Source organism: Haemaphysalis longicornis, unplaced genomic scaffold, assembly GCF_048455015.1.
Source record: "Haemaphysalis longicornis isolate Haplotype H1 unplaced genomic scaffold, Haemaphysalis longicornis Haplotype H1 scaffold_10, whole genome shotgun sequence".
Lineage (NCBI taxonomy): Eukaryota > Metazoa > Arthropoda > Arachnida > Ixodida > Ixodidae > Haemaphysalis > Haemaphysalis longicornis.
Window position 1 is genome coordinate 140,050,796 of NW_027526204.1, and position 13,999 is coordinate 140,064,794.

Here is a 13,999-nt window from a genome sequence, read left to right on the forward strand (position 1 = left end):
TGCCCCACAGTAGTCTATATTCTAAAACGATAAATGGTCACGTGTGACAAAGCAAAAAAGGACCGGCAGAAAACAAGAAATCTCTCGGAAGTAATAACAGACTAGCTAAACAGTACGTCTTCACGTGCGGAAAAATGCACGCACGGAACTCCGATCGCGGAAAAACACGTTTCGCAAAGCGTACCCGCGCGGTAAAGTTTTAAGGGCGAAGCCGCTTAGGGGCTAGGGCTGTTGGCGTCTCCTGCCGTCGTCGTCGTCGTCGTCATCGCCACGGTATTAAAACACCGGGAAACTCCATTACGCCTCGTGCTAGAACGTAACCTGTGCTAAAAAAAACACCGGGACACTCGTTTACGCCTTGCGCTAGAGAGCTTTGTGCTTCGAAGACAAGAGACTTTTACAGCAAAACTGTATACCTGTACTCCCCAACGGGTTTCATCTCCGTTGGCAAAAGCGCCAAGGCGCCAAGAATACACTTATACATTGCCCCTCACGTTAGTGAGGGGCAGTGTATAAGTGTATTGGTGTATAAGTGTATAAGCAATGTATAAGTGTATAAACGCCTCCGGAGCATGTGCGTTTCTGTTGTTTTTCCACTCGGTCTACTTCGTCCGTTTCCACAAAAGAACAGGCGCAGTGGACGATCCGCTCAACACGATAGTGCTGGCGTGCTCGCTAATATTGAGACGTCGCAGCGCGCAAAAGACAAGAAAACAGCGCGGCTACTGAAACTCGGAGGGAAAGGCATGCGTGTTGCTTCCTCGGCAGCAGACAAGAGACAAGGCCTTTGTTTGAGATAAGTAATACGAAGTAATTCCTGTCAGACAAGCTGGAGATGTATGCGCACTCTGCTGAATTGTTTTCTGGTATCTGGCGCAGTGCCGATCAAGAACTCCATTGTCTTGGCGAGGCTCATGGTAGCAGTGTGGGCTCGACAGCTACCCTGAAAATGCCGCGGGCTGGCTCGCTTCTGATAGGCTCGCTGGTCTCCGCTGCACGTGGCGGGCCGCGCAAAATGAGTTCGGTACTCATCAACTCACGCGGCTAAGAGATATCATTTCGAAAAAGCATTTTGCGGAACACGATTCTCCGCAATTGGCAATCTTCGCGTGTTTCGTGGCAAGCTGTTCGTTTATTTTGGAGAGATTTCTTGTTATTAGCCTTTCACTTAATGTTTTCTTTCTCCCTTTTTCGGGCTCCGGCAATCACGCCTGAAATGCAAATCTGCATACGCCGCTTGGTACACAGTTGTGACGCCTATCACGTCACTTGGACCTCCGTCTCGTGCTGCAACGAGTTAGGGCGATCTGTTCGCCAGTCATGCTCGCGTGTAGTGCGGTCCAGATTGATAGCAGCGGGAAATGTAGACTTTTCCCTAGACCTTATCCCTTTATAAAATCTTCCTTAAATGTAAATCTTCCTTAAATTCCGTAAGTTCCCTAGAATTTTTTCTAGATGTAGATCTTCCCTAGCTGGCCATTTTGCCACACAGAGGCTTTTTCTTACTCGAACTTGTTTTATATTTGCTCTTCTATATTTGCCTTCTTCCAGGGATTTCCGGGATTCCCAGGGAAGGACGGCCTGCCAGGGGTTCCGGGCGTTCCAGGCTTCAAAGGGGAGATTGGCGTTGCTGGATTGCCGGTTAGTACTGCGTGAAATCCTGGCAGCTGCCACAGGGAACTCAAACAAATAAAATTGTATGCATGAAGTGCGAATAACTGAAACACTAGCAAATCGATGAGTAGAACCTGCGCGAGCTTTCGCGTTTTCCAAGAATGCTACAGACTTATAAGATTTGTTGCTGCCAGGATGGTTACGTGTAGTCTAAATGTCCGAAACTTCTGTATGTCGATCCCCCGCAGCGCGCGTCGATTAATATTGAACACAGTATTTTTATTGTGGGAAGCGCACTTGGCACAAAATTCTGAAGCCTAAATATGCGTCTACTGAGCACCCCAAGTCTAAACTACCATCAGGCACAAAACTTAGCCAGTTCAGAAGAAGTTTGAGAAACAGTTGTAGACTCCATTGGCATTTTTTAGCTTTTATTTATATTTGGTATAGTTTCTTTCGGTAATTAACCGTTAAATGGCACTAAATAGTGTACCGAACGGAACACGGCACCAGCGTGCATCGCATAAAAATTTAATGCATCTCTAAACAACGGCTAAACATTCAATATTAAGTAGACCTTAAGTCTTCACTAAACATGTGTCTAAAAACAAGTTTCCTGCCGGGAGTCCTCCTTCACAAAATCGGCGGGCTCTATTGACCTTGATGCTTCTTTACAATGCTTGCTGTATTAGGGATCACCAGGATTGGATGGTCTACCGGGAAGACCGGGTCCAGTGGTACGTAACACATTTCAGTTTTCTTCCTAGTTTTAGAGTCAAATGAGCATTAGCGCAGTTTTAAAAGCACCATGAACTGATTAAAAGAACATCGCAGGCGGCTGTGAAAGTTACAGTGCTGGCTTTTTTCCTGTTCAGGGACCTTCTGGGCCGGAAGGCGATTTCGGTGCCCCGGGTTTACCTGGAATTCCGGTGAGTGAATGCAGCAAGTTTGGCACTGAGCAGCAAATAATTAAAAGCAGCCATTAAAACTATAACGCAAAACCTAAATTTTAAAGCATAACATTTTTATCGTTAGCAGCTTTTACCTTCGTGCTCTACTACATGAATGCATTATCATTCAAGTACCCGTTGCTCGTCTCAACATCTGAGTGCTGCAGTAATTTTTGCGCAGATCTATTTGCTGTGATTAATCATTATTGTAACCTATCTTTTCCTTTCATATTTTCGCACTTTCATTTCTGAAGAAAGAACGATTTCGCCATTTTTGTCACACTGTAGTCATTGTTCTTGTTCTTTACCCTATGTGCCGGATAACGCTAATTGACAGTTTTGATGCTTGGCGTGTTCATGTCAGCTTAAATGGTTATAACTAACAACTTAAATGATTAACAATCACGGTAATGTAAATGAGGGCGTAAAATTTTGCTTGTCTAGGATACCCTAGAGCGTATTAACAGGTGAGGCAAGGCGCATTTCCCTTATGATAATGTTTGCGCTGACGTGGACTCACAGCCATGCTCCTAGTATGCAAATGCTTTACACGAGTGCAAACAATCCTTAAATAGGCAGTGCGGAACATGATTGAAAAGTGTTTGTAAACAATATCCACTGCTGTCAGGCCGACAAAGCATCAGCACAGGTGTCGTAAAATGTATCGGCAGCGCGCTCCGTTTCTCTGGTGTGAATGATAAGTTTCGGAATCGGTGGCTCATTTTTCGTTTAGTCGTAGCCTGGCTATCGTAAAAGCCTCAGCGTGGGTTCGTCGTTTTTCTTTTCAGGGCTCAAAAGGTCAGAAAGGAGATAACGGAATACCTGGAGAGCCGGGTGTGCCCGTGAGTACACAGACGAAATGGTCGAGGCCTTTATTGCGGCCGAATGAGTTCGTCTAAAGCAGGGGAAACTGAATTTTCTGAGCATTCCAGGGAGTTCCCGGGCCCATGGGACCAAGAGGGCCGCAGGGACCACCTGGCAGCACGACGGTGGTACGATGCTTCTATGACATGTTGCGCACGAATAGACATATAATTTATATAAAAAAGCACGGAAACAATACGTGAATGACATAGAAGTTACAAGTTAATGGAGTCGATGGCTAATAACCTCCGGGACGACCCCCCAGAGGTGTTAAGAATTTCAGAAGAAACTAGACATCATGCATTGATAGATTAATTGGTTAGGTAATTGATTTCAACTATTTATTTCATTAGCGACTTCATAAAATTTTGGCCTCTTACTCTTAGGCTTCTTATTCTTAGGGTTACTTATCAGCGAACTTAATTGGTGCCACATCAACTGCTTCCTAACAGTAACTGAGCTATACATCAAGAGTGCGGAAATGTTGGCACTGGTAAATGACGGTGTAAAAAATGAACGTAAGGGCGACACCTTCGATTGAATACCTCCAGTATTTGTATAGTTAGGTAGGCATGCATCTGCACTTCCCTTGGTTGAGCCTCCTTGTTGAAATACGTAAGCTTTAGTGGATCCAATTGATGAACACACTGTGCAGGCGGAGGGCCCTATGGGACGTCCAGGAGATTCAGGACCACCAGGACCGAAAGTAAGCATTGCACGGCTTTGTAGGAGCAAGCCATTTAAGCTGCCTGCAATACAGCCTAAATAGAAAGATAGGTAAATTGGACTTGAAGCTATCCCACTTTGAATAATGAAGCAGTGAAGTTTAGCAGCTTGTAGTCTTGCGACTTCATAGAAGGATGATTAACAAAAAGTAACACTTTTTTGTCTGCCTAATATTTGGTCGTTCTGTCTTTCGAAGCCGGAAGGAGTGAATCTCTGGTTACCTTTTCCCATTAGCTATGAAATGTCACATAGTACGTATACACTGTCGTCTTGGGCCCATAATGCCATTTATTATCCAGAGATGTTGAGGGGCACAGTTGGTAACCAAGTGCAAGTCACCTTCAAGGGCCGCCAAGTCTACGGTTAACCAACAATCATACAGTAGCCGAGAGAGTGAAGACTCCGTTCACGTATCCACGCTTTCTTATTTACTACCATGTTCAGATGAAGATGGTTCAGTAGCTGCTTAGTTATTGTCGTGCGCTACCATGATGCTGTAAACATTGAAGTTACTGTACAATAAAGGTACATGAGGAGATAGAGAAAGCGGATGAAAAAGTAGCGAGGGTAGCCAGGCATGGAGGCCAGTTCGCGGCCTTTCACTGGGGGAGGTTGATTCATGTAGTAACAGAAACTGCAGCGAGAAAGGAGAAGGGGGGGTGAAGACGCGTGCACATTAATAGGCGTTTTGTGCGGCACAATACAGGCTTGTTCCGTGGAGAAAACAGAGAGGATATCTGGGGGCCTTCTGTGAAAGCAGTCGAAGGGAAAGATTTTTTAACAGGTAGTGACAACAAGCTAGGGGCCTTCCAAATGTGAAGCATTGCGAACTTCATGAAAAAAATTACACCAATGTGTATTATTTCCAATTTGCAATTCTGCCGCCCTCATATATTTTTGTACCTGTCTCTTATAAAGGGCGAGCAAGGATTTCAAGGCTTGCCCGGACCTGTGGGACCCCCAGGAAGCAAGGTGATTCAGCACGGGCCACTGACATAAGCTTGAGTTGAAATTGAGACACACACTGGTGACGGAATAACCTTCCCAGCAGAAATAAATCGAATAACTGCATTTATACTTCAAAGTTGAAACCTCTTTCATTATCTTCGCAGGGCGAGCCAGGTGAACGAGGGAACACAGGAAAAACTGGTGCACGTGGTCTCCCGGTAAGTTTTCTATATATGCTTCAAAATGTAGATAATAAGCACTTTGGACAATTCAGAAACTGCACATAAACGAACCTATTTTGTATTTGAAAACTAGCTAGGGACGTTGTAGTTGATAACAACATTTCCTTCTTTTAATTAGGGAATGTGCCGTAAATATTTTACACTGGAGTATGACAAAAAGCTCACTGGTTCGTATGTGCTGTTAATGTAGATCTGCACCCTTCCTTCCCTTTTGTTCTATAAAACATACCTGAACAGATAATTATGTGGTTATGTTGCAGGGGTCATACATCTTCGACCACACACCATACGATGTCATTCTGTGTTGACGGATCAGGGGACAATTAAATGTAATTTTAACTGGCAGATATGTCGGAACATGCAAATGCACATTTCCTAGATTTTCAAATCTATCCCCAGGATCATATTCAAGATGGGCACATAACTTACATCAATTAAATTCCGCATCGCCAAAAGTAAGGGTACGTCTTTTATGTGCTGTAGTGAACACAACATGTGTCTAAATAAAACAGAAAAAAATTCCCCCGCACCTCCCCGAAGGGAATCGTGCAGAAATGCGATTGCATTGGGTGCACCGATGAGTGTGTTGCGAGTAATGGCGTAATTAATGACGAGAGTGTGAACGTAATCATTTATTCATCAGCACCTGTTTGTGTTATCGTTGTACCTGACGGCCACAATCACTGCCTTGTGATCGCTAAAGTGCACGGTCAAAGGGTCTTTGATAAGCATACGCGCCTCACAGTTTCGCGTAAAGACCAGATCAATGCAACTCCCGTGAATGGTAGTGGGGCACGTGTCGAAGCCGGCAGAGAGACAATGCATAGAGTGCCTGGTCTGCATGTACTCGACCAGCCACTCGCCACTCTTCTTGCGCACGTCAATGTTGAAGTCGCCAACCAAGACTATGGGGTCTGTGGGATATCTGAGGGGTTCCTCGGGGGCCTTAGCCAGTCCTGGCGTAAGGCCCCCACGCTAGCTCCCGGCGTGTCAACCACGCGGGCTCCCATGGCTACGGCAGCCCAGCGAGGTTCGCCGATACGAGAACACAGTAGACAGTAGTGCCGAAGCACAGCCGTTTATTTGGGGAATCCCAAAGCATGCGAGCACAAGGCTCGACGGCGTTCACGAATCACGCCGTCCGGGTCGTGGCCGCGAACGGGAGGCAGGCACTCACGGCGCGCGACAAACAAAGCTCCCACATGAGATGCATGGTATCCGCAATCGCCGCGATGTTCCCGCCGATCTCGCCCCAACCGGGTCTCCGACGAGACTCTCCCGTCTCCCGCGCCGCCCGCGCGCCTATCCCCGCACACATCGGAGGCGCCATCTCTCGGGGGACGCCGACGAACCAGCGGAGCGCCGGACCGGTTTCAGCGCACAAGCGTCTCTCCCGAAGCGCGCGCTGGCTCGGGATCGGAGGTCGCGGTTCTCCACGATTCCCACACTCCTCCCCCCTAAAACTGGACGCCACTTGAGCTCGAGTGACGTCACGTTGCACCACACTCGTCACGACGTCTCAAGTCAGCAAACAGCCACCGAACGCCACTCCCATGCCAGTCCACACCAAGGTTCGCCATACCATGCCGTCGTCGCGACGCTCGCCTCACAAACCCGCAAACACATTGCAGTGGTTCCAAGTCTCTCGCGGTTGGGCAGCACAGCAGGTTGGCAGTCCCGGGGGTAGCCTGCAGCCGCAGCCGACGAACGCCGGGGTCGCGCCATGATGCGACCCCCACTCCCAGCTCGAGGCGGCAACAGGAACGACCGCGCCCACTGCGGCTGCCCGAAGGCTCGCGCCGCTCGCGTAGGCGCCAGATCCCGCCGCCTCCTGGGTTCCGTGGCCGCTTCGGCCGCAGGTCCTCCCGAACGGTTGGCTGCCGCCCGGCAGGCCGGAGCAGCAACTGGCGGTAGCTCCGCGGGCCGCGCTCGGTCCCGCCGGTGGTTCAGCAGGCCATCCTCGCTGTCCGTGGCAGTGGTGACTGGCGTGGCTCCCGGTTGTATCCGTATGCAGGTCTCGCTCTCACCGTCCAGTTTAAACGATTCCCAAACTTGACGTGGGGAGCAGCGGGGCTCCGCAATCTCCTGTGACTGGCCGGAAACCTTATCGACGATCTCGCCAAATAGGGGAACAAAGATGCCCGAGGGTGCCCCCTTGCACGTTCGCTTGCTCGCGGAATCACAAGTCCGGCAACTGTGCTCCAGCAGCCACCCCCGCCTGGAGGCAGCTCGCCTGACTATTACGGGTTGTCGGCATCGAAACGCCCGTCCGAGCTATTTCGGCCTGGTGCGTTGGTCGGCAAAGCAGCGTCAGCATCAAGCAGGCGGGCTCCTGCAACTCACTCGCAGCAATACAAGCTGCCGTAGAGCCAGCGCCAACCGCAATACCAGCGGCTTACGGGCGCACATCACCGGTATAGGTCGCCTGAGAGTCCGTCTCTTACTAAGACTGGCGATCTCTCGCGACCAACGAGCCCGCTGGCGAGCCGCGCGAAGCTCTTACTGCCTAAACGCGATCTCGAGCGGAGTCTTCACGGCATCGAGACGCACGCACTCCGGAAGCGCGGAGACAACGGTCCCATTGCTCCCGCTTCCCCCCGCAGCGAGAGGAGACATGATTCTTCAGCGACCCCCCTCGCTCTTTGTCAGGCGTCAAATCGGCTAACACTCCGCCTCGGACTCAAAGCGCAGTAGCGGCGGGCTCCTTGTGCGGCTTGAGAACTCCCAAACACCGCACCCTCGCTCGGTAACGTGTCCGCCGCGCCTGCGGGAAACTTCAACCGGCGCCGCCGGCACGACTGCGCGGTGACGGCGCTACGAGGAAGGCGACCCGCCGCCATGTTGGAACAAGGCCTACGCACCTCCCGTGTCGCAAGCGGGCCGCGACTGCGGTGCTCGGAGGTATCCTACTGACTCACCGCCTGGTGCGTGTAGGAAGGTTTACACATTTGCCGTCACGGCGGTATCGGGCATCATAACTGTCTGCCTGCAACCGACTGGCGCGAGGCGTTTCGTCCGAAGTCTTCCGGACAAAGGGTAGCGGGCTACGACTGCAGCAACGCATTTCTCGGAGAGCTAGCAACCTCGAATTCGTCCGAATACGAGCCCCACGTTGGGCGCCATGTGGGATATATGAGGGGGTCCTCGGGGCGACTTAGCCAGTCCTGGCGTAAGGCCCCCACGCTAGCTCCCGGCGTGTCAACCACGCGGGCTCCCATGGCTACGGCAGCCCAGCGAGGTTCGCCGATACGAGAACACAGTAGACAGTAGTGCCGAAGCACAGCCGTTTATTTGGGGAATCCCAAAGCATGCGAGCACAAGGCTCGACGGCGTTCACGAATCACGCCGTCCGGGTCGTGGCCGCGAACGGGAGGCAGGCACTCACGGCGCGCGACAAACAAAGCTCCCACCTGAGATGCATGGTATCCGCAATCGCCGCGATGTTCCCGCCGATCTCGCCCCAACCGGGTCTCCGACGAGACTCTCCCGTCTCCCGCGCCGCCCGCGCGCCTATCCCCGCACACATCGGAGGCGCCATCTCTCGGGGGGACGCCGACGAACCAGCGGAGCGCCGGACCGGTTTCAGCGCACAAGCGTCTCTCCCGAAGCGCGCGCTGGCTCGGGATCGGAGGTCGCGGTTCTCCACGATTCCCACAGGTCAGAGGCTTTGGAGCGCACGCGCACACTTTCCATAGCCGCGCCCAGCTGCGCCGCCACGGCGTCTCGAGCGAGGTTGGGCGCGAGGTACACGGTCACCACAAAGACTCCGTCTACGGTGTAGGCAAGGGTGTACAAGTCCTTGTACGGAGACGTGTCTCGAACGGGAGACGTGGCAACGGCGTGCGATATCAAGTTCCCATACACGTTAGACACGAGACTAACACCGCAGTACTCGCCGTCCTTGCCGCTTCGAGCAAACTAGTACAGCTCGCTTCAAGCGCATGCGTTCGGCATTGAGCGCGGAGAGATAACACCTGCGGGCGCACGCCGACGGAGCACGACAACCCCCGACTAAGAAATGCATTCGCATTTACGACGACGACGACGACGAAGGCAGAACTACGAGGCGCGCGCTCACGTGCGCTCGCGCTGGAGGAATGCAGGCGCACGCCGGCCAACGGAGCAAGACAACCCCCGGCTAATAAATGCATTCGCATTTAAAACTGTACTGCAATAATGGCTAAAATAAGAGATGGTATATTCATCTCACAGCTGCAGTTATCAGTGCCGGCGAGCTTAAGCAACTGTACAGATTCTGCTCACTTAACATTGTGGGCAAGCTTATTAAAGGAGCCATGAAGACAAAATACAAGATGGGTTTATTAGAAAGACTGCTTAGTCCCGATAATAATGATACCAATATCATCGCATTCTTTGTACAAATAACGGAGACATTAAAGAAAACGTGTGAAAGCCAATTTCCCGCAACTTTTCTATGACGTCACGGAACCTTGTTTGTGCGATTGGCGGCCGCCTAACTGACCTGTCACGACGACGCATGACTGGACGTCTGTAATAGGGCCTCTAGTTCCATCTGACCGCATCACTTGAATGCTAACGTGCAGTTAACGCACTGAAAATTATGTTTTATTGTTGGCCCGTATGATGTCATTCTCGCTCATAACACGTCACTGTGGCGCGAAATTTGAAAGTTTTTAAATACCTCTTGCTTTTTTTCGTTAAAAAACATCTTTTGTGGCAGTAATGGAGGAGCTGAGTGAGATACTGTCTCCTAGTTCTTTCAAATTAAACGAAGTTGTGTTTTCTCTTCATGGCTCCTTTAAGCAACCTTGAAGATTATGTATAAACCATTCTGAAAACTGCTAATATTTTTTCAGGGTGAGCCAGGAGCCAAAGGAGCACCAGGGAGTCAAGGTCCTCGGGGATTGCCGGTAAGTACAGAATGAAACTCACGATATATTTGTCTGTAATTTGCTAACAAAAGGCGACCTGATTTTTATAAAGGAATATGAAATGTGGGAAGAATGAGTTTTGATTGCGCGTTCTCACTGATGACGTCTGTAACGCGATAACGTCCTGCAGGAAAGCCAACTTTCTCTGACGATGATGTTGATGAATGATCGTGGCTGAAGTGAAAGAAAAAAAGCGCTACAGTGGCTGGAGTCGAACCTGGGTCCCTCGCGTTATGAAGTCAGCGTCTATCCGATCGCTCAATTTCAACAGCGTCAAAACTCAGTCCAAACTCAGACGACAACCAGAGAATCCGTCACGAGAAAACTTTGCGTTCAACCGTCGTCCTCAGTAGACGGAACGTCGCATGTTTTTTTTTTTTTATCTTAAAAGGCTACTATACGTATACCATCGGGAGACAGAAGCTTTGCCGGACTCCGTTTCAGCTATGGATATTTTTTTCGTGGCATGGTCGCACAATGTTTGGCTTGTGTTTCCAAGTGATGCATCATGTCTCAGGGCACCACGTTCAATCACCAAGCAGGTACCATCCATCGAGCACGGAATAAGAAAACTTTGGTGCCTGAAATCGTGACCACAAACTATTGTCGTTAGTCAGTGTCTGCCTGAACCGTTGAACCGTTGTTTTCGCTCAGAATGGTCAGTCAAGAGGCCAGTAGACAAGTTTGAGGGAAAAAGATAGCCTTCAGAGCAGAACTTCACCATTGCTTGCCTTGTTGGAGTCGAATACTCTCCCACCCGAAGCAGCGGTATTTCGGAATGACGCGTGGGCCGGCTCGCGCGCCTTGCTTTGATCAACTCAGCCAGGACTTCAATTTTCGAAAACTCTTCAGCACCGCAAGAAAAACCCACACAATAATACTTAGGCATCTAATTTCTGGCTCTCAATAACATATAAAATATCGAACATGACCCGACGAGCGATATAATGAGGGCGAATGACCTCATCGGCATTAATTGAATTTGTTACCACCACATAGTTTGCTGCGGGGTAAAAAGTGTAACTAATTTTTTGGTCACTTAGACCGAATTTGCCCCCTTTTTAGCAGTTGTAGTTAGATGGCCCCATGTGTACAGCGAGCATCCGATTGTTTTGAAACGTTTGGGGCCGCAATCATTTTGAGATGTAAGGTCCCACGCAGAAAAATTGAAAACACCGGTAATAGCATCAGTAATTCACCCAGTGCCTATATAAGCTCGCACTCTATTCTTTTACAATGACCAAAATCTCTAAATTTCCTAATGTCAACTGTACACATTTGGGATAAATCTGGTGTATTTTCTAAGATTGCTTTGCCTGCTGTAAAAAACATTGGTCGTCTTTGATGATCCGAAATGCCTACCCTCTCAGGGTTTTCCCGGACGTGACGGTGTGCCAGGTTCCACGACAGATGGCCCGTTCTCGCCGGTGAGTCTCCGAAAGCTCCAGCAGCCCTGCTTAAAAGCAGCCACTTAGAAAAGTAGAAGCCTATTTGAAATTTCACAGAATGCTGGTTTACCTGAGAAGAGAGTTTGTAGATGAAGCACGAGTACCATCAGGTGCGGTGTGTACAGGCGTTCTACGGGGAAGCTTTTTGGTACAAAGGGGTGATAAGCTAATAAAGGAGAGAGACACGCTGTAATGCGAAGGAAATTAAGCGATGTTCATATTGTTTTTGAACCGTGACATCACTACTGCTTTGGCTGTACTAAGTACTAAAAGAAAATGGCAATTGCGTCTCGGAATAACAATGGATGCTGAAACTACCTTTAGCACCACAATCTGCATTCCCTCCAAATCATACAAAGCAAGTCCTTCCTGGGTGCTTTTTTTTAGAGCATTCATAAGCTTGGTTTTGACCACGTATTCAGTTGATTGCGCTAACTTTTTTTGCAGGGTGAAGGAATTTATGAGCCTTCATTAACTAGTTTACTCTCTGAGCTTGATCTGGGTTTGGGAACTATTAGGGTTCATCGTGTACTATAAATTATATTTATGCTTCTCCTTAATTTCTTGTCCTGGATATTCTTTGTGCAGGGCTTACCTGGACTCAAAGGCATTCCTGGTGAGCCTGGCCCTCAAGGATCACCGGTAAGTGAACCGCTGCTTATTTTTATTTTGTAATCTGGAATTTTCTAGCTTTGCCATTTTTTGTTGTGTAGTAGCGGGTTTTATCTAAACCATGCCAGGGTTGAGATCTCACTAAGAAAGTAAGGCTGATCGCTAGGCGTGCTGCAACTTGGAGTGTGGGACCTCGCAGATAATTTTGCAAATGAGTTCATGAAGTGCTGCAACTTGGAGTGTGGGACCTCGCAGATAATTTTGCAAATGAGTTCATGAAAGCATTGTTGAGATGAATTGTTAGGCACCTGGCAAAAAAGTAAAGGCTGGACTATTGCTGGTAAAAAAAGAAAACTTTAACCTATATTGTCTTATCTATGTCCAGGGTGAAAAGGGCAGTCGTGGCTTCATAGGCCCTCAAGGAATTGAAGGTGAAAAGGTAAAACCCGAATTGTTTTCTTATTTCTGTTGCAAAAAAGTGTTCAAGCAAAGCAAGAGTAGCTGTGTTGTCACCGGCACAGAAAACGGTCGGTTGCTTCAAAAAGTGCAATACATTGTGAATGTTAAATCTTTCTGACCATAATAGAACCTAAATTACACTTATTCTAGCACAACTCATAATTTTCGCTTCATAACATTAGTAACAGCGATTATAAAGATAGGTAGAAATCGAAAACAAAATAGTCACCAGTGTCTGCAACTAAAACAGTAACTTTAATCCTTTTTGGTTGCCGTTGTAGGAACAGGGAAATCAACGTCACCGACCACGTCATGAACCCCATATTTGAATGTTTTCGAAATAATAGGGAGTTTTAGCTGACCGTTTCTCCCGGTCCGCTGCGCTCCGATAGCAAGCGGGAGCGCTACTGCGCATGCGTGGCGCGCTTGTCCGCGAGCGGCATTGGCTCCGGTTGCGCCGAGCGGCCGCCGATGCCGGAGCGGACCGTCGAACACGGTCAGCTAAAACTCTCTAATAAGGCCTGCTTGTTCACGATTGGTGGCAAAAAAGTCGTATGGGTTCCTAAACATCTACACCTTCCTTTATTGCTTGGCCAGTGACTGCTATTTTACTGTTCGTAGACACCTGACTAGGCGAGGTTTCGTCAAAGACATACACTCCTGTCCTTTGCTGCAGCGACCTTTGAGGAAGTACTTTGTTGCTTGCTTTACTGACACATCTGACACAGTAGAGATGATTGCGACTGAATTCAAAATGTCCCCAAGTTGATCGTAATTCTGATCTGTGCTTCATTTCACTTCTGGCTTTCTGGCTGTCCCTTTGCAGCAGCAAGTCATACGTTGATACACTTGTTGCGTTAACAATTACTGAGCCTGAGTAGGCGAGATTTGCATTACGGAGGGCTTTTGAAAATAAGTTATGCTTCGTTGGTACAGGGTGACAGGGGTGACCGTGGCATACCTGGTCTACCTGGAGCGCCAGGCACAAAGGTTGGAATACAGTTTACATTTTTAGAGCATTAGCTATTCCTTGTTTATTTTTAATACTCTTAAACTCCTGGACTTCACTTTGGCGTCTACAGTGACTAAAACAGTGCCTCACTCATGTATATTAGCAAATAACGCAGTCTTGACATTGCGACGTACATTTTCAGGGGGACAAGGGTGAAAGGGGCTATCAAGGTGACCAAGGTCTGAAGGGTGATCGCGTGAGTATTTTCCCC

General features: G+C 48.8%; 1 protein-coding gene across 3 annotated transcripts in view; it reads left to right on the forward strand.

The window, feature by feature from the left end:
* The window catches only part of LOC144159482 (uncharacterized), a 76,945-nt gene that overhangs the window by 27,437 nt on the left and 35,509 nt on the right, over positions 1 to 13,999 (forward strand). For all 3 annotated transcript variants that reach the window (XM_077691002.1, XM_077691003.1, XM_077691004.1), the window contains exons 10-23: positions 1,552 to 1,641; positions 2,307 to 2,351; positions 2,490 to 2,543; positions 3,353 to 3,406; positions 3,497 to 3,556; positions 4,084 to 4,134; positions 5,073 to 5,126; positions 5,267 to 5,320; positions 10,183 to 10,236; positions 11,628 to 11,684; positions 12,294 to 12,347; positions 12,703 to 12,756; positions 13,713 to 13,766; positions 13,931 to 13,984. In XM_077691002.1, coding sequence (XP_077547128.1) covers positions 1,552 to 1,641; positions 2,307 to 2,351; positions 2,490 to 2,543; positions 3,353 to 3,406; positions 3,497 to 3,556; positions 4,084 to 4,134; positions 5,073 to 5,126; positions 5,267 to 5,320; positions 10,183 to 10,236; positions 11,628 to 11,684; positions 12,294 to 12,347; positions 12,703 to 12,756; positions 13,713 to 13,766; positions 13,931 to 13,984 — 789 coding nt within the window. The remainder of the gene's footprint in view (positions 1 to 1,551; positions 1,642 to 2,306; positions 2,352 to 2,489; positions 2,544 to 3,352; positions 3,407 to 3,496; positions 3,557 to 4,083; positions 4,135 to 5,072; positions 5,127 to 5,266; positions 5,321 to 10,182; positions 10,237 to 11,627; positions 11,685 to 12,293; positions 12,348 to 12,702; positions 12,757 to 13,712; positions 13,767 to 13,930; positions 13,985 to 13,999) is intronic.